Source organism: Varanus komodoensis, unplaced genomic scaffold (assembly GCF_004798865.1).
Source record: "Varanus komodoensis strain SLA01 unplaced genomic scaffold, ASM479886v1 scaffold1, whole genome shotgun sequence".
NCBI lineage: Eukaryota > Metazoa > Chordata > Lepidosauria > Squamata > Varanidae > Varanus > Varanus komodoensis.
In genome coordinates this window covers 82966631-82987499 of record NW_025335268.1, presented here as the reverse complement: position 1 = coordinate 82987499, position 20869 = coordinate 82966631, and the positions used below count along the sequence as shown (strand labels likewise).

At 42.3% G+C, this 20869-nt stretch overlaps 1 protein-coding gene across 2 annotated transcripts in view; it reads right to left on the bottom strand.

The window, feature by feature from the left end:
- The window catches only part of LOC123024679 (E3 SUMO-protein ligase ZBED1-like), a 125155-nt gene extending 107091 nt beyond the window's left edge, over window positions 1-18064 (bottom strand). The window contains exons 1-2 of one of the 2 annotated variants that reach the window (XM_044432729.1): window positions 17888-18009; window positions 4403-6408 (exon numbers count right to left, since the gene is read on the bottom strand). In XM_044432729.1, the coding sequence (XP_044288664.1) occupies window positions 4403-6398 (1996 nt within the window). In that variant the 5' untranslated portion in view covers window positions 6399-6408; window positions 17888-18009. Of the gene's footprint in view, window positions 1-4402; window positions 6409-17887 lie in introns of both variants that reach the window. The other variant, XM_044432721.1, reaches the window with a different exon arrangement.
- Window positions 18065-20869: the final 2805 nt, after the last annotated feature.

The window sequence follows — 20869 nt, the reverse complement described above, 5'->3', positions numbered from 1 at the left end:
TCTTTACAGAACCAAGTATAAAGCACGGATTCAAACAATGCAGCACACAATGTAAGTAACCTATGCCACAAAAGGACCATCTATAAATAAAGTCATTGTCAAATGAAATCTGCACATAAAATCCATGTTATCTTTAGCAAAAGTGACCTTCTAGATTACATTGCCTTGCAGAATACCACCCCATTTGACTTTTCCACATTATGCAGATATTGAAATGGAAGGAATTGGTACTGTTAGCACTTTATGTATGCAAATCACTTAACACTGTGAAGGTGCAAAATATTTTTATTGTGGCACAAAAGCTACATAAACAGAATCTGGCACTTGTTAGCTATGCAAGAAACATCCACTTTGCTCTGACATGTGTAGCTCTAGTACAATCCAGTGCTTCCAGCAAGTGGTTGAACAGAGGCCACCATGTGCAATTCCAGATTAAGCACACTTGTTTCTTGACATCCCCAGCATATGTTGGAGAGTGTACAGTATCTAAACATCTGGCAACATAACAACTAAAGAGCTCTCAAAACAACTCTGGGGAAAAGCTGTGCAGAGACATCACTGAGAGGTTGAGTTATACTGTTAAAAAATCTTCCAACTATGAATATTCCCCAAAGTAGCATTAAATCCATTATTTAAAAAATAGCAAGAATGTGGCTCTATCCTAATTCTCACTCCACTAAAATTCAGTGATAGGATAAAAGAAGGGACTACTTTAAAAAAAACCACCAAGAAGCCAATGGTCACTTTGGAGAATCTGGAGCTGCAACTGTGGTGGGTAAAACTGTCTATGGCCCAGCTATTGCAGAGACGCTCCAAAAAGCATGGAAGTAAGGCATTGTTGAAATAAGCCCATATCAACACCCATTTGGAGTCTGAATAAAGGTATATGGGAGGGACAGCAAATACATGAACTGGTCTGATGAGATCAAAACTGAACTTTTTGGCTTGCAAAGCCAAAGAGTGTTCATTGCCCTGAAAATACCATCCCCACAGTGAAGTGTGGTGGCACTGCCACCATCTTGTGGGGATGCTTTTCCACAGGAGGGACTGGGAAACTGGTCAGAATGAGGGCAATATGGATGGAGCCAAATACAGGGCAAGTCTTAAGGAAAACATGTTTCAGTGTGCAAGGGATCAGGAAATGGAGCAGAGCTTCACCTTCCAGCAGAACAATAACCCTACACACACAGCCAAAGTAACACTGCAGTGATTTCAAAACAGGACGAGGAATGGCCCAGTCAAAGCCCAGACTCCAACTGAGATCTGTGGCAAGATGGTGAAGTCATTCTCCAGCAGTGGTCCCCATCCAACCTGACAGTCCTGGGGGTGTTTTGTCAGGAACAATGGGATGACTTTTAGCCTAACCTACCTCACAGGGTTGTTGTTGTGGAGATAAGATTGAGAAGGGAAGGAATCATGTAAGCCACACTGGGTTCCTTGAAAGAAAAAATAGGTGGGATCATAAGACAACAAAAAATGAATCTTTATTTATTTATTTGAGAAACTTGTATGCCACCCCATTTGCCTAAGCCTTGGGGTGGCTTCCAACAAATAAATAATAATACAATTACAAAGTACAGGATACTGTACTGAATAATAAACAGTACAGGATCCAGATGTGCAAAGCTGACAGAAACTTACCCAAAGAGATTCATAGCTGTAATAACTGCCAAATGTGCTTCTACCAAGTACTGGCTCAGGAGGATAAACACTTATGCAACCTACAAGCAACAGTTTGCTTGTTTTTGTTTACTCAACTTTTGTGCCACAATAAAAAGATTGTGCACTTTCAGTGTTGATGTATATATCAACTTGTACACTGCTTGTATACAACAAGGAGTAACAGTACCGATTACATCCATTCCAGTTACAGGCTCAAATGTAACATAAACACACAAGAAAATGTGGAAACTCAAAGGGGAGGGGGGGAATCAATTTTTCAGGGCACTGCATTTCCAACATAGACAGTGAAATAAAATACCATTAAAATTAATTAAAATTTACACAAAAAGATCACAAGGCATCTATCAGTACTAAAGACATAGCAGATTACACTAAATAAACCACAAGATTTTAAACTGATTTTTAATGGAATGTTTTGTAACACTGCCTCATGAATAGTGAAAAAGAACAAGCAACCACAAACAAGACATTATAAAAATGAGCCATAGTGAGCCTCAGCCTGATGCGCTCCTCCTTCACAAATGCGGGGAGCAGAAAGCTTCCGCTCCCCACTATGAAGGCAAAGCTGAAAAACAATCAAATGGTCAAGCACACAGGTTTCATGCCAGTAGGAGATCAGGCTGAGGCAGGACCAGCCATGTTAGCAGCTCCGGCTGAAACAAGGTTAAGCCATTGGATATGTTCCACAGTCCAGCAACAGAGTTAAGCAAGAGTCCAAGGGGCAGTAGCACAGAGGGTCAATTGCAAGGCAAGGTCAAGCAGACAAGATACAATGCAATGGAGCAGAAAGAATGGTGTTTCCAGCACTAGCTAGGCTGAAGCTGAAGGCTTGTATCACCAGAGCCTCATAGCTCAGGTGCCACTCATTGCAGCCCATTAGCAAAAGATCACTCATGAGGAGTTGCTTGTGATGAAGGAGTCTCCTGTAATTAAGTGCCCCTTCTCAAGGGTTTGCCTGCTGAGGTGACAATGCTCCTGTGGTCCAGAGATTGCTAAGCCTTGCTTCAGGAGCCCCTTGGACTTCGGACACTGGTTGAGCAGGTTTCTTTTGACCTCCGAGAGCTCCAGTTCCTCTGGTGGAGACACGTGAGAACAGTGGTTCACTCTAATAAACCACCGTTTGCTCAGTAGAAAATGGTGGTTTATTTGAAGCTGAAAATGGGAAGCTTTTCATTTCTCTTTGTCATAGATGGAGAGGGCAGAGGCTGACAAGCCGGAGCCCAAAGCTTACAGCAGATCAGCCTAAAACATGACATACCATTGTGTCTTAATCAGGCTAGAACACAAAGAGGGAGGGAACCACTGTTAAAGCTTGAGCACATGTTTGAAAAATTCTTCCAGAATTTCAATTAGTCCAATTAAAAAAGAAAATGTTTGCAAACTCTGATGTGGACCTGGGAAGGAAAAAGCTAACTCCTACTCCTCCCAGCCCAAATTCAAATAGCTGAATAGATTTTTTTTCACCTTCAGTATGAAGTTGTTGGTGAAAAATCAAAAATGGCCACCATATCATAATGTCTCTATTGCCTCTTAAGGGGTATGGTATTATTCAATGGACACAATCCAGCAAAGTAGTAAGCATTCTTAAACCCACTGAAACCACTGATACTAAGCATATTGACTCACATTGAGTAGGTGACCAGTACTAAGTAAGGCAACACAGTACGCTAATATACTCATACTTGAAAAAAAGAGAAGGGAAGAATCAAGCCTTCCCTAAATTCAAAATATTTGTACTACAGATGACTCCGGTATTTCCAATTGAAACAACTGAGTAACATCTTTGTAGCACAAGCACAGATTTATGACTTGAAATTACATACTGTGGCAGCAACTCAGCTTACGTCTTTATGTGCTGGTACCGTACATTTTAAAGAATCCCTTTGTTATCTTCTCTTGCAAGGTCATGCAGGGCAACTACGCTCAGGTTTGCTTTAGGATTCTAATGTTCTTCTATGCTTTAAGAATCTAATATATCCATCAGGCGAGAGAGGAATAAAAAGTGCCAACACTGCTATGGATCTATCCTAGGCACATGCTGCTATCGACACAGGAATTAATGTACTGGAAAAAGTAACATGTGAAGCAGCCCATTAAAATTAGTCTTTTTATATAATAAGCTCATGATTATCTGACCTTTAAAAGGCTTTAAATACTGAAATGCATACAAAATGAAATAAAAGTGTTTCAAATGACAAAACCAGACAGAAAATAGGCTTTGCAAGTGATTTAAGCTGTCTATTCAGGGTTGTTTTGCAGAGTTTTGATTCAGGGACTCTCTATAACAGATGAACAGCTGAGTAATTGCTTAGAAGCTACTCTTTTACTTACATGTAAAATCTGTTTAACAACTCACATGCCCTTTCAGCACGATGGAATCAAGTCACATTCCTGATCTAAGATGGTGGCCTCCTGCCCAACACACACATGCACACATACACACATACGCACACGCACGCACTATACATATAAAACAAGGCTAGGTTACAAGCGTCCGGTATTTGCAACATTCTTGTGACAAAAATTCTTTTTGGTAATTTAAGACAAATATCCTTTCTCTGAAAGTATGCTCTTAAGTGTCCGTACTATATGAAGCCAGTGTCTCGTATATTGAAGAAACTGCTATTTACATTTGTTGTGTCACTTAAATTAATTATGTGCTCCTGCCCTAAGCCCCATTCCCCTTCATCCTCTTCTTCCGGCTCCGCTTCTGAACCACTGCGAGTGTTCTCATATAGAAAGATTTGTTCATCTACATGAGCTGGGGCTAACCGGTTTCTTTTGGCACTAATAACATTGGCAGAAGAACCAAAGAGACGTTCTGGGAACACTCTTGTTGTCACAATGCACCAGTATTTCTGAAGTACCTTTGGTAAAACAGGAAATAAAGCTAGTCTGTCAGACCACCATTTGAGCGGATCTTCATTTAGTCCAAGGACTTTCTGTGACTTGAAATTGCTTAGTTCTTCAATGATCTGAGCATGCCACTCTTCTTGGTCTTCAACACCCCCTGTCTGACAAAATATTTCTGCAAGCATATTATTGATGGCACTGATAGGGGGAGGAGTAGAGGCAACTGCCTGCTTTTTCACTGGTGGCTCTTCGGATACTGCAAAAAACTTCTCTTCAGGCCTCAGTGTGTTCTCTTTCATCTTCTCTAGGAGGCTTTTTGCTTCTTCTACCACTCTGTTCTCAACCTGCTGCTTCTCAAACGTTGAGAGAAAGGGCAGTTTCTTGTATCGTGGGTCCAAGAAAGTTGCAACATTGAGAAACATGTCTATCTCAGGTGTCTGCTGGTATGTTGTAGATAATTCTTTGGCAATCACTTCCTTTGCCATGCTGATTTCTTTCAAGTCATTTTCCTTGATATTTAACGTTGTATTAAGCAGCATGTGAAGGAGGGGCTTCACCATGCTTATTGTTGGATACTTTGATGCAGACATCATCTCGGCAACTTGCTTGAACGGCTGAAGCAAGTCCACCAGGCCTTCAATTGTATTCCATTCACTGGTGTCCAACATCAGGTGGTGATTATTGCTGTCCTCCACCAGAACTGCAGCGATGACAAACTGCTGCTCTCTGAGACGCTGCAGCATGGCAAGGGTGCTGCCCCACCAGAAAATACGATCGCTCACAAGCATGCAATGCAACATATTCTGCCGCTTTTGCTTCTCACTCAACATGCACATAGCTACCGCGGAATGCTGAAAATATTCCACCAGTTTCCGACATCTGGACAGGACACCACTCAGCTTCGGCAGCCGAAAAGCTTGCTGTATACCCATATTAAAAGTCTGCCCCAAGCAAGGCATCTGTACCGGAATGTCCAGAAGAGAACAAGCTTTCACTATATCTTTCCCATAATCTGTTGTAGCACCAAAAACTTTTGTATTGATTCCCCATTCAATAAATATCTCATAAAGGACTCGTGTAATTGTCTCTGCAGTATTTTCCTCTGGCACTTCAAATGTTTTTAAACACCGGGAATTAACAGCCAGGCAGTTTGAAGAGCCATTGTTGAGAAAATGAACCGAGAGAGTCACATAGGATCTGTTCTGGTTTTCACTTTTCCACATATCAGTGGATATGCCACACCATGGGAGATCAGTCAGTTCTTTTAATACAACATCCCTAATAGCAATGTATTTTTCAGGAATTGCTTTTGTGCAAAAATACTTTCTGCAAGGAAGCTCATATCTTGGGTCAGCTGTCCTCAAGAGATTCTTGAAGGTGGGCTCATCTACAATAGAGGAAGGATATAAGCCCTCACATATTAAGCTGATCACGGCTGATGTCAGCTCCTGATGCTTCTTATTCTCATAACTGTGACTCGTTTTCATAATTAACGTGTCCTGGACAACCTGCTGTGATGATTCTGGCTTCAGTTTTGAAAATGCAGTTGCAAAAGCCTCCCGCATTTGCTCAGTGTTACTTTTCACAAATTCACAGAATTCATCCGGATGATTCTTTTCAAGGTGGTAAGAAAGGTTGGATGTATTTCCTGAATAGGCAATCTGTGCCATGCAAATGCGGCAGTAGATTTTCTTCCACTGTAATATACATCCTTCTGCATTGGTATCAAAGCCAAAGTACTTCCATACTTTACTCTTTGCTCTTGGGTGGGCCACTAGCTTTAGGTCTGCTGGGGAAGTTTCCAAACTTTTATTCTCCATTTCTTCTTGGCCACTGTCCCAAACTTTTGATTCTTCACTCATTAATGAGCACCTAATAAAGGCAGCAGATAAACATACAATGAGAAAGCTTTGGTCCAATCAACTATGTGAAATCAGTGTTCTGATGAATAAACACAACCTACCTTATGTATAGCATTATCTGAGTATTGGAGGGTAGCCTTACACTTCCTTTGGAAATGGGACATACAACAACAGCGCTATACAAGTATGTGGAGAATGCAGCAATTCAGGCTGTAGACAAAGCCTTGACCAAAATTAAATGTTACATTCTATAGTACTGTAGGTGGAACTTGAGCCAACGTCTCAGCAGTATCATCTCAGTGTTAACTTAGGCTGGACTTCCCTCCACAAGGAACACAGACCACTCAGGTGAAGGAGAGGAAAACATCCTGAGGGGTCCATGCAATTTGGCTAGCCTTGCTAGACAGCCAAATTTGAGGACACCATCCTCTGTCCTTCCCCCACAACAGAGGGAGCAAAACAGGGTTTTCCTGACGGAAAATTTAAGATGGAGGGCTGACACAGTGCAACATCATCCGGTATAACTCCAGACCTTACCCACCTGCACCAAGCTCTGGATGAGTGCGGGGTTCAATACATGCCACTCAGCTTTGGAAATACTCAGAGCACTACCAAAGCACATTGAGACTGCCAGTACAATCTTGCACTCGGGTGCCAAGCTTAGCCAAGTGCCAAGAGCTCACCACATTCACGAGTGACAGAAGAGGCACTGGCCACGTCAAGTAAATTCTAGGCTACTGAAGATATGCAAGCCCTATTTAGTTTTGGCTTCTACATGACCTCTCAACATTCGGGTACGTCCAGAAGAAGTGACAGGAAGCCTTTGTAAATTAAAGAGTCCGTTGTCTTTTTCTTTTTTCCTTTGACATTGTCAATGTGCCATGATCACCTGTTGTAAGCATTTGTGGGCTGGCAGGCATACAAGTAAAAACAAGTATTACATACTGTGAATGTATTTGTACAGCTGTATTAAGCATTCTGCTGCCCCAGGCACCATTCCATTTTAAAACAACCTCCTCTTCCTGCGCCATTCCACATGCACTCAGTTCCGCACCCCCTGGCAAGCAGCTATTAGACAAATCTTTGTTCCATGTTCATCTGGAACCTAATTTAGTGATGAACTGTGCATGTTTTCCTGTCTACATGGGAATAAACATTATGCTGAGATACTAAGTGTGATATAAAATGTTGGTTATCTTTTAGGATTGCAGTCCTACACACCTGTGCAGACATATGGAGCAAAATGATTATGCGCAGCAAGAACTTTGAAGTTTCTGATGTACGCAGTACACAGAAAGCAGCCAGCAAGTTCAGGGGTTCACCTATTATCTGCTTGCTGAAAGCATCAGGCAAGTAAACTGGCTTGTCTACAACATAAGATTCAAATATAGCCCCAATTTACACATATATCTCTTCCATGCACATGCCTAACTTTTCAAGACTGCACCCTCAACCAATATGAAGTAGTTCACATCACCCAATGTCATTGTGACTTTGCCATCAGGACTTACATGCCTAACACTCTATTTCTTCTTTTTAAATGAGCACTCTCGTAATTCAAAGACTTTTGTGCCTGGGAAAAAGAAGGCAAGATATCAGCCCTGAGGAAAGGGATGTGGCTCAGTGGTAAAGCGCATGCTTTGCACCAGAACTTCAATCCTTGCCATTTTCAGGTAGGGCTGGAAAAAAATCTTGCTGAACCCCTGGAGAGCTGCTGTCAGTGAATTCAATGATAGCAGGCTAAATGGAGCAAGTCTGATGCAGTGACCTGGTTTGCACAGCCACCTTGGTCCACTAGGACTTATTTAATGGCCTTCATGGATTGTTGAGGTGGTTAGGAAACTACTCCACAGCCCTATAAAGAGCCATGGTTTCCGAGTGGTTTGCTAATCACATCAATGAACTACCTTTGCCCGGTTCAGACAACACAAGTAGCTGAACCCAGCAGGGGCAATTATGAAAGGTGGTCTGGCACACAAACAGTGGTCAAAAAGCCACTGTGGCTTATTAAGCATCTTCAAGTCATGCAAATTGACCCTAATATAAAGCAGCTTCCTGTGTTCCTGCTAACTCTGAGAACTACTGTGTGTGAAAACAAATGTAATGGTATTTAGGCACAGAAAGAAAATGTGAAAACAAAACTGGTTGTGTGTGTGGCGGAAGGGAGTGGGTGAAATAGCAAGGAAACCATAATAATTCTGAGTGATAGGTTCAGTTACACTGACTGATTCTGGATCCTGTTCTGGGCTCTCTCTACTCAAATGCAAAGAGAATCCCTAAATGTTTAGTTCACCCCCACCTGCAGCAGGGATGACAGTCAGTAGGAGGCAGCATGGCCACTCTCAGCAATGCAAGATTAAAAAGGAGAGTGGGGGCTGTTGCAACATATGGCCAGGGAAAACACTACTAAAAATTAGAAGTCCTCCTATGTAGCAAACCCTAAAAATGCAAAGATCATATGGATTATTTTGCCCAGTCTGAAAAGGGAAAAGGAGAAAAGAACAATCTGCTGTACCTACTTTTTCCAATTTAAGAGATCCAGCTTCTCTGTCTAGGTACCTGGGTAGTCCTGCGTCTAATGCCAGCAGATTGCACACTTACTGCTTAATAATGAGGTCATTAATCTGTTGAACATTTTCACAGGCAGCTGCAATCACACTGCATTAATATATGAATTGAGGCATGAAGTCCCTGTGCCTTTTTTAGCTTTCTTTCCAAAAGTTCTTTGCAGCAGTGCTGCTGCCACTTCAGGAATTAGCAGTACGTAGGGCCTCAGCATCTCCCATTAACTTCCACCGTGGTTGCCGTAATGCTACCCTGGTGCCATTCAGACCTGAGAGTCAGGAAGCAGTAGAGTTGGACAAACAGCATCAGGCAAAGTTGTCAATTTTCTGAAACTGCTGAAGTAAATCTGGGTAACTTCTTCAACTCTGAGGAATATACCATAAAGCACATAGCTGCAATTAATTCATCTTGTTTTAACTTAACTGCATGCAATTATATTAACAAACATTGTACAACTTCTGAATAGGAAACAGGGTCACAGGAAGCAAGAAGCTATGGAACAAAGTTGAGCCTTAATACAGGCCAGAGCAAAAAAGTGTATCTTCAGAAAACTGAGACTTCAACATCCAGCATTCCTGACCATTGGCTAGGCTAGCAAGGATTTCTGAGAGTCGAAGTCCACAATGTCTGGAGATTTACCTTCTGTCCACCCCACCCTGTAAGACCAGCCGTGCCACAATACAACTTTGTCAAAAGGTGTGGAGCTTCTGAATACATTAATCTCATATCTTCCATTTCTTTTCTTTCCTGTCTTCTAGTTTGCATTGGGAATGTTAAAGAATGTTAAAGACGTATCATTCAAATTTAACATTTTAAAAATATTACTTTTTGCATACTGAATTCAGGATTATTTGCATATTGCCTGCCCCAAATGTCATTTGCTTCATCTTGTTCCCCCACAAATTCACTGCATAGGAAAGGAAAACATAAGATGCTTGTTGGGAGTAAGAAAGACAATTGCTCTTAGTGTGCATTCCCAAAGCTTTTGGACTGGGACTTGGAAAAGGAGGAGCAGGGGAAGGCCCTGGAATGTGGACCAATTCCAGACACTGAGATGAAACAAGCAAAGATGTTTATCTCAAGGCCAGATTCCCCAGGTGCTCAGGAAGCCTCTGAGAATAACCAAGATGTACTGTTAGCGGGAGAAGGTTTGGAACAGGGGAGTTTCTCAGAAACAGACAAGCCAGGCATGACTCTCAACCCCATGACAAAACGTCAACAGAGGAGGAAGGACCTATCAGAGGATCAGCGTGCAGAGAGAAGGCATGCTTGTTTCCAAAAGGTTCCTCCCAAAAGGATGGGGCCCAAGCATACTCTTAAGGAAAGTTCCTAGAAGTAAATGCTAGATTGGGTTCAATGAACCACTTTGTACATGTTCAGAGATTCATTCACGCTTCTGGAAAATGCTTTGGTCAATAAAGAACATTCTGCAAGAAAGATCTGTGGCTCTGAATATGCAAAGGGAGGAAACTTAGCTCAAGATAATCCCCAACACAAAGAAAAACAAAAACAAAAATGAAGTACTCCTGGGTTCACAAAAGGAAATGCTGGAAAGACACAACGAGGGATTACCAGAACATTGTTCTTTTAATAAATAAAGACCTGCCAGAATTCTGGTATTCTCCAAGCTAATATAGTGAGCACACTTTTTTCTCCACCTTTTAGTGTAATGTTCACTGCTATATAAACACTAGAGGTGAAGGAATATTCAAGGCTCTGTGAATTCTACTTGCTTAGCTTCAGATTTTAGAAAAAGAACATGTACCATATTAAGTGAAAAAAAGACTAACATGCAAGTTTTTGCCTGAAATTTCTATGCATCCTGAACTTTGTCTTTAGTATCTATTTGTAGATAAGGTGTTCATATGAAATGGAATATGAACTTTCATTGAGGATAAAATCTAATTGCTGATTATATCCAGGGTTATTAACATATACTGTATAAATGGCTAATATGACATTATCTCTACCCTAAGCTTAGAGAAGAAGGCATAGTCAATAGAAATAGAAATTACTGAGTCAATGGGGAAATGGTCAAGCACAGAATATTCTTACAAAATGCAGGTCAATTATTCTGTCTTTAAAACAGCTGTTTTGGTCATGTTCTTGGATGAGCCCCTGTGATGAACATTCATCAAAACCCACGCATACAAAGGTGCTGGTGAAATATTTATTACGTTTCTTACGTTACATTCTTATGTTTCTGATAGCTGTTGTGCCGCACCTGACATGTAGGTGACCAAGGAGCCATGATAGTTGGGCACCAGCTCCCCAGTGTAGTGAACAGGACAACCAGGTGAGAAAGAGAAAGGGAACTGAAAGAACTTTATGCCAACAAGTACGACACCTTTAAGCCAAGTGATACAAAGAACGCAATCATGTCACACTTCCTCCTGTACAAGCCCCATAAATGGTTGCCGCTCTCCAGAAAGCAACTGATCATCTTTGAAATTCCCTTGGCCGCCCCGGTGCCTGTCACACTCCTTCACCCTGCCCCATGCCATCCCAGCCCCAGCCTACAAATCCCATTTGCCAATGGCTTCTACTTGTTCCATTCTCCTGAGATATTCTAATATACATCACAACCATCCAAATTCTTGGGGACCAGAAAAACAGCATTATCCCTTTCATGTATACTCCTACTAGTAATTCCCACTGAGCTCAGTAGCGTTTATATGCAGGTAAGTGTGCAAAGAATCACAACCTCAATTATTCAAAGTACTGTAGTACTTGTATGATTTACTTTCATTTTATTTATTTGATAAGGTACTCAAGACTAACTAGACTGAAGAGGCCAATCATAGATCCTGTTAAATTATGGTGTCCAAAAATATTATATGATTAGTTTTAATCAAACTGTTGCAATCATATTTGCTGCTGATCGTGAGAAATTGTTACCTAAACACCATCACTTAAAATCTTTGCTCTGATTAATATCTGTTTTTTTGAAACTGTCAGCACAAATTACTGATCCAATCCTGTTCTGTTACATCATTCCCAAAGGGGTATCAGTTTAATATATCCATGCTATGTTTTCTAAGAACCCCTAAGCAAAGATGACAAGCGAAAAATGATTGTGATGATTATATAATATATAATGATTTAAGTAGTTCCATTTATTCACAAACATGAAATATCACAGCATGTAGGCTTGGGCTTGGCTTCGAAAACTATGGCAGGGTTTTCTTGCTGAAAGAAAATGTGTGTCCTAAATCAAAGGAAGAGTGCCCAAAATTAAGGCTTGTGGGATAAAGGGTTTTTTTGCAAGAACCTGGAGGCCAACCAACTTGAGTCAGGTACAAAGTAGATGCTCATTACAGAACAAGACACTTCCAAGTACAGGCTCAGTACAGGAGCTTGTTTTTAGTACCAGAATAGACATCGTTTCACACATAAATAACTATTCTCAGGCCCAGTCCAAGGTGCAGCAGCTTCATTTTGGGTGGGAAGAAGGCTTTTTGTGGTTGCCATGGTTAAACCAGGAAGATTCAGAAGGTCTTGGTGATCCGGTGCAAATCACCCCAGGATTTACAGGCAGATCTTGATCTACCTTCTGCCCACCTCCATAAGTCACCCTCATCTTGTATCATGCTATAGTCTTAGTCCTGCCCTGGCACCTGTGAAGCCTCAGTAAAAATATGCACACATCAGTCAGAAAGGAAAAGGAAGGGTGAAAAGTAAATGCTGCCATCTGCCTGTAGCATTCCAACTGGTTAGCCAAGGAAGGAGAGGAGTGAATAAAGTGTGCAGATGAATAATGTTTCAGACTCCTGCTGAAAAGAGAGACCTCTTTTTAACCCACTTATCTCCCACTCCAATAGTTTCTTCTTGGACTGGCCCACAGCCGGCCTCCCACTCCCTCTCAAAGCCACTGAGAACACACAAAAGGCAATCAGAGTTTCTACCAAACAATTTCTACTTCTTTTTTATAGTTAGAAAAGAAGAATCAAAACCAACTATAATAGAGAAGTTATCCCACCTAAGATGTTTCCACAGAGGTGGGTAAAGGGAATGCAAAGCCTTCTACATCAGTCAGAAAGGAAAAGGAAGGGTGACAGGATGGCATGCTCAAAATGTGTTGGGCTTCAGCTCCCCAAATTCCTGACCATTAGCCCAGTGGCTGAGGCTAAGGGGAGCCGAAATCCAAAACATCTGGACACTAGGCCGAGGAATGATGACAGCAAATACATGGAACTGTCCTATTCACTGCCTTAGAACTTGCAAATCTTTCCAACTTCCACCTCAACAGAATGCTGGAAGTTTAGGGAAGTCAATGCAATTCCTTCCTTTAAGCTTTCAATTGTGGTGACGCATCAGTTAAGCATGCTACCTGAAATCTCATTAGTAGTAAGACTGGAAACCCAGTGTCATTCCAAACAATACAAAGCCAGCTACAAAAGTTTACTCTACATGTGTCTTTTCTTCAGTACATTGCTACCATTCCATTTCCAAAGTACAAAAGTTAAGGTCTCCATTACCATAACAATGCCTTTCAAAATAATATATCAAGAAATTCCTTAAAGGCCAATGCAAAATAAGCTTTTCAGATCAAAATAGAAGTTCAATGCTTATTACATTTAACTAGGCTGTGTATGGATAATCTGAATGTACTTGCAAGGCACAATTCTGGGAAATCAAAAGTGAAACAATGGACAGCAATATATACTGCTGCCCATTGGAAATAAGAGCTTTTCTCTGCAGCTCTTGGGGAGGAAGAGCTTCAGTACTGCTGATTTCTGAACCTTGCCCTGGATACTTCTAAGTAGATAGACTACTCATGCAGACAAACAGAAGCTTGGTATTTGCATGCTACATAAAAGTAATCCAGTCTTGTTTACTTCTAAATAGCTATGTAGAAGTCTTGCTCTATTTAATTCTGAGTAATTTTACATATTTGCTCTACCCCACTTTGTCTTTGGCCCCATCCACATTCAGAATCGGGCCTCTGAAGACTTTTTCAAATTGGAATTAAGCCCTAGAATTGAAAAGTTTCCTCACCCCTGCTATACAGCATATAAAGCCTGGTCAGAGTTCCTTAGTGTCCTGTTTATATGGAGAAGCTTTTCCATTTTAAATGCAATGCTAACCAGAAGGAAAAATCAGAATGCCAAATGCAATGAGCATGGTCAAACATGGGTATGATTAAATGATATAATTCAACCAGCTTACTAAATGTACAGTTTGTATTAAATTTAATAAAAACAGAGTTGAGATGAGAAGTTATGAATTCATCAGTGATTAATTGATTCGCAAATGGAAATCCAGAAGTTAACTGAGGTCCTGATGACAAGCAGGAATTTATGGTTTCCAGGAAACTGTCCCTTTCACCAAAGAGTAAACCCTTATCCCTAACCTCACACCAAACCACTAATTGTGCTGCTTCAGCTCTCAGCAAAGGGAGGAGAAAAAGAATTCTGTGTCCACAAGTTCATGCATACTTAGTGAGCCAGGATATGATTGGCCATGCACAGGCAACACATGTTTAGAGTATGGTGTCAGATCCAACTGCTATTCAGTGCCAATAATTAGAAATAATTTATTTCTAAGGGAGCCACTGGCCCACCTCTGTTAAGGATGAAAATGAGTTCCATTTGAGTTGGGAATGCATTGACTGGGAAGTAATTCCATCAATCTGAGAGAAACAAGCAAGAGCTCAGGACCCACACAACCACATTTAATTATTTATCTGAAGTATGTCTATGCTGCTCTTCAGCCAAAAGGACTCCTAAAGTGACCCACATGTAATCATTTGAACAAGATAGTCCCTTCCTGCAGGCGTCCAATCTAAAAAGGCATGTCAGCTGCCACTTTTACATATAGAGTAAAAAGGGAGAACATATTGGAAGATGCAAAAAAGAGCAGGAGTAAGGAGAGGTGAAGGCTCCCTCAGCTTCATCATGCTGGACACTTTTCTCCCAGTACAGAGCACTGACGTACTGGAACCAGTTGCAAGGAAAAAAGCATCACTTGACTAATGGAGGGGAAATAGAGCAAGTTCTATTTGCTCTATTGCACAGGCCTTTTCATGTTGGAATTATGCCCATTCTCCTGTTTTACACATAAAATAGGGCAGGCAAATAAATGTATCTGTTAACATTGCATCTCTCTTGACCTTCAGCCTATGCAGTTTCACAAGGGGTTGCATCACACAGAAAAGGCCTGAATCAGCCTGTGAGAATGTAAAGACAGTAAAAAGGTCTGAACAGCCAGCCAGCCTAGAACAAAATACATTCTGTGGCATAATATGAAGCACAACAGTAAGAAATGTTTCTTTTCTGGTATTCAGGTAATCAAACAAGTGGAAAAAACCAACAAACATAGCAAAACAAATGTGCTAGAGATTCATTCATGCAAAGCACAGGAGATAAAAGACTGAAATGCAACCCATAACTTCTTACACCTATTCTAGACAACTGGGAAGTGAAATGAAATGGAGCAGTTTATCCCTAGCCTTTAAAAGGAGTGCTTCTTTTCAGGACTCCAGTGAGCCCAGAACTATACAGAGCAAAGGTAGATTGGAAATGTTTGGGGGGGGGGGGAGAACTAAGGGGGAAAGGATATGTTTTCCTTCAACACCCTTTCCCATTCTTCCATTGCTATTCTCTATAGTGCTAGAAGGGTTCTATCCCAGAATATGGACACTGAATAGCTATATAGTAAAGGGATTACCAAGTAAGAAAGAAAAAGGATTGCTGTAATTTATCCCCCATCCATCCTAATCATGACAAGCACCCTCCCAACCCATTACTTGAGTCCAGGATATTTAAAATAAACAGTCAAGCACTTGAACAGGCCAATTCTTTCTTCCCCTGCCCTCCATTTACTTCCAAACTCTACAGACACCCCAAGATTTCACATTTCAACTAATGTGAGTTATACAGTCTGCCCAAGATCAGGTTCTTAGATCTCCTTTCTCCATGTCACCACCCTGGCAAAAGTCCAACTGCCATCAACACTGTGTAAGTCATGGGATCTCATGGTGCTCATCAGTCCATTTGTTTTTGTTTGATATTCTTTTGTTTTTTCATTACAGTGTTTTACTGCGCTTAGGAAATCCTTAGCAGAGAAACCACCCATTTTGAGTGGTCTCATTATGCTTCGAAAATGATAGGTGTCTGACTGCCTGAGATCACCTTTGGAGGAAATAAGTAGGCTCTGCATTGAAAGATGGCAGTGTAAAGTGCTCCTGCCTGAGGGCAGCCATGCCCTCTCCAGGGCACTCCCATCTCATCCCCCTCCCACTTTTTCCACCCCAACAGACAATCAAGCCACCTGCAGCCATAGTGCGTGGTCACTTCTCATTGTTGAGGCAATGGAAAAGTTACACTCTAGTTCCTAACACGATGGACTCTTTCTTAAAATGATATTTCTTTTGCATGATGTGGAGATCCCCAAGCAAATACCTCTGTTTTATTTCTCGGTGGCCTTATTTGGATTATAAGCCTGTTGGATTTTGATATTTATAACCAAACCAATTAAGGATTCCATTACTGTTTACATTATAAGAGCGAGTGTGTTAAAAGTGCTAGACAGGGACTCTGGGGATTTCATCCCCCTTCAACCATGAAATTCACTGGCTGGGCCAGTAATAGATCTCAGCAGCAACTCTCTCACACAGAAGGTTTATTTTATCCTTGTTGCAGTAAGGATAAAATGGAGAGGAGGAGAAGCCTGTAAACTACATTGGGTTGGTTGCAAGGATAAGCAGGAAGGATATAAATTTAATGGTAAACAATAGTACTTAGCTACCTGTGTTGTCCCCTTCCCCCCCCCCCCCACAGTTAAATTGAAGAGTTCTGTCAATCTCCATCTTTAAGGGCCTGGAATCTAACCTTAACTCACAACTCTTTCAATTTTTACCTTCAACAAGTGACCAAGTGTTCACTCAGACATTAGATCTGGGTAGGATGTTAAAGTCTTCTCTCACTGAGGAAAAGGTGCAATGGTATCTATTTGTTAAAAGCATTTCTACCCCAACTTTAGCAAGATCTCAAGACAGCAGTAGACACACCACCCTCAAACTAGCAAACCCAGGCTTAAAGCTACACACTTCATTTATAGGAAAATGAAGTGTGTGTATGCTCCACATCTCTTTAACATGAACATACCAACAACAGCTCTACAGGCTTACAAAACTAGGATTCAGAAGACCCACTCAATTCAGTGGGAGTGACTCCAGAACAGATATGCACAGGAACTGAGCATAAAAGTTGTAAGTGTGTCACCAGCAACTCTTTTTTGCGTACATGGTGCAAGCTAGCATTCAGGCAGGAACCCTTGCTTTGCAAGATGTGCTGGTAATCACACAGTGACTACTAGGTACTGTTCTTAGAACTAGCAGATTATGGATGGAAAGGAGGTAATGGAGCGCAGCCCACGGTTTCTCTTAAGGAATTCAATTACAGTAATAGGCAGTTAGATCTCCTGACACCTAAACAAGCCACAGACTTGCAGAGGCTAGCAGAAGAGGGAGGCGTGCGCACCTTCGATTAGGAGCCACGCACCTCTGAGCGGCCAGGATGGTGGGCAGTGTCTCTAGGGAAGAGTTTGGAGGCACTTGACAGCATGGTTTAGCCAAGCTTTGCAATGTAAGGGCCGAGGAAGGCAAGTCCCCTTCAGGCAATGGACGCGGTAATCGGAAAGCCTACGGGAGCGTTTTGCTAGAGGCTGCGCTCTTTCCACGACCGCAGGACCTCAGCCTGGCCCCCAGCACCATCCCCGCCGGGTGGGCGTGTGGTGCCTCCATACAAATCCTTGCAGAACATCTGTCACCGCTCTCAGGGGAAGAACAGAGAGGAGGACAGAAAGCGCACCTTCGTTACCTTCCATAAACCAGGCGCCTAACCCACGCCGGCTGGCTAGATGAAGACTATTTGCCCACCCCTTCCCCGGAGCCCCTCCAGGTCTGCGCAAAGCCTGCTAACCTGGTTGGGAAGCGCCGCCCGGGCGGAGGCGGCGGAGCAGCTGCTGCAAGACGACGCGGAGGCCGACCCAGTAGACTCGCAGGACAAGCGCTGCCAGGGACAATAGCGACATGGCTGCCCACTGCTGCGGCAGCTCTTTCGCCGCTGCCGCCTTGTGCTCTTCCGTGGCTCAGAAAAGAAAAGGCTTTGGCCACCACCCCCGGCAGCAGGAGGAGGAGCAGCGCAGATAACACGCCTGGGATTACTTGGTAGCCACACCTAGCGGAAGGGAAGAGCGACTGCGCCCGCCTCGGTGGAGCGGTCGGTTCCTTTCCCTTTTCTGGGCATGTACGCGCTTTGCTCGCTGGGGACCCGCTCTTCCTGCCCTGGTTTGCACAGAAGGAGTCCCGTCTTTTCTTGCTGCTGATGGGGTGGTTCTGCATGCAAGATGGGCATGTAAAACACCGAGGCAACTGCCAGACTCGCGTCCAGCTGTGACTGCTTTCCCAGTCCTGCGCGGACTGTCCCATAACGGGTGTCAGGCCTCTTCTTTAAATGCTTTCTTACATTTACGTTGGTTCTCATCAGGGTTCAGAAGGGCGCCTCAAAAGTCTGGGGAGCATATTTCAGGGGTATTCGGGCCCAAAAAGGCCAGCATGTTCTAGCTTAAAGCTCTTACTGCCAGTAGCTAAGCCTTAGCAGACGCGCTTCCACTTTTTGGAACTGGGTGGGAAAACTGCACAAAGGCTGAGAAGCCACAAAACGATCGGTGACTGGGGGAACAGGTCTGTGGCCAGAAGAAGGGGCACTGAGTTCCTTATCTCTGCACTAAAATATATATTGGATGAGGGGAAACTTAGCTTTGTAAAACCATCCATTAAAAGATGATGAAAACACTCGATTTAAATGCTTCCATTTCCCTGCTTTTATTGCCTTGTTTCCATTGACTGAACACCCTCTGGCACTAGCTGGATAGCCTAGGAGTCGTAAGACACTTCGTTGTCTAACCAGCCCTTTGTGCCTTCATTTACAAATAACGGAGGAATTAGTTACATGTTTTATGGAGAGAGGGCAGGCCGTGAACTTCGGTCACATTAAGGCAGTTTTTAATTGTTCACTTGCTCTACTGTATATATTTTACATCCATGGGGGAGATGCTTCCATACTAAGCGTTTACTGCTCCGTTGCCCTGCTTCATTAATGGAATTTAACCAGGTTCTAGGGCGGCTTTTCCACACGTTTCTTTTTACTTACCATTAAAATAAAAGAGTGAATCAGTGCACTTGTAATTGAATGTAATTGTAATTGATAGTGCTATGGGATCTCCCATGTGGAAACAGCCTAAAAGTTTGACCCCCTCCTCTGTCACAGAGGGGACAAAACTGATAGCCACATTTAGTCATACCTTGCAGGGGAAAACATGCCATGACCCTGGAGTTGATACTGTCTGTACCCTGTTGTGAGAGCATAGCGGAAATATGGCAGTCTGGAGGAATCTGGAAACTCTGCATGATAGACAATTGATGCACTCTGAGTCAGACCATGGGTTTTCTTAACCAGCCTATCTCTAGCTACTCAAGTATACCAGTCATGGCTTATTGCTATGAATAAATTGATTGTAGGTCAATGGTTATTGAAATAAATGGGACATATATTGAATGGCCTGATTTCTAAGTCCACTGGTGATTAATTTCCCTGAAACACCTCTTTTCATTATTTACAGAACATTGGTAGTTGTGAATATAAATAAATCCACCATATGTTGCTCTGTCAAATTGGCTTTTTTATATTAGTTTTGCAGGTATCAACCTAGCGCTAACATCTCAAATCTGGCACTCCCAGATTATCTGAAACAAGGCTGAGAATGATGGGAACTGTACTTCAACATAACTGGAGGGCACCAGGAAAGTGAATGTTGCCCAAGAGCCTAATGTGTTTTTATCGTTCTTGGAAGGCTGTGTAAGCAAAAGGGGCCTGTTCCTTGAAAAATATAAGGACACTGGATTCTCCTCGTTCCTAAACCTGTTGCAGATGAGTTGTTGGTTGGCAAGCAGTGAAGGAAAAAGTTACTTTCTGGGCCTTCTTCTAGACAAAATAAACCTTTTCCATTTGATATCTCCCCATCTGTTTACTTCAAGGCACTAGCCTTGCTTTTTCTCTCCCTCAACCTTTTTCCTATTTCTCTCCCTTCTCTAGCTCAGGCCTCCTTTCTCTATTTTTATTTATTAGTAATATTATCTAATTCATTTCTATACTGCCCAATAACCCAAGCTCTCTAGACAGTTTTAGAACAGCCCATAAAAACAGTACATTAAAATGCCATAAAATAATTCCAAAATGCCAACATTTAAAACAAAACTTAAAAACAGTTGAACGTAAATGAAGATAAGCTCTGTAAAATATCTGGGATGGGTATTCCCCTCAAGCCCTTGAATATCCTTTTTTTAAAGGCCATGGCATAAAGTCATGAAGGAACATAAGCGGGCACCAAAAAGATGACAAATCTGGCACAGCCTCAGTGAGAAGGTCATTTCATAAATGGGGACCACCAGTAAAAAAGCTCTCCTCATTGCTGCTGACCTCCAAGCTTCCTTTAGAATTGGCATTCAGACAAAGGCCTCCAATGTTGAGCTTACTATTCAAAGAGAAACACAGAAACTTAGAAACAAAGTGAGCCAGAAGGCGCCTCTTGAGCCATCTAGTCTGATCCCTGGCTTCAGCTGGCTCCACTCATGTAAATCCAACATGTGGTTGTTCAATCTCTCCTTGAACACTCTCACTGATGGAGCCTCCACCACCTCCCTTGAAAGCCCAGTAGGGTTAGGATCCTAGGGGTCCTAACTGTCAGGAAGTACTTCCTGACATCCAACCTGAAGTCTGGTTCCATGAGCTTTGCTCCATTGGAACATATCCTGCCCTCCATTGCAGGGATGAACAGATCACAGCCCTCTTTCACATAACATCCCCTCACATACCTATACGTCGCTAAAAAAATCCCCTTGG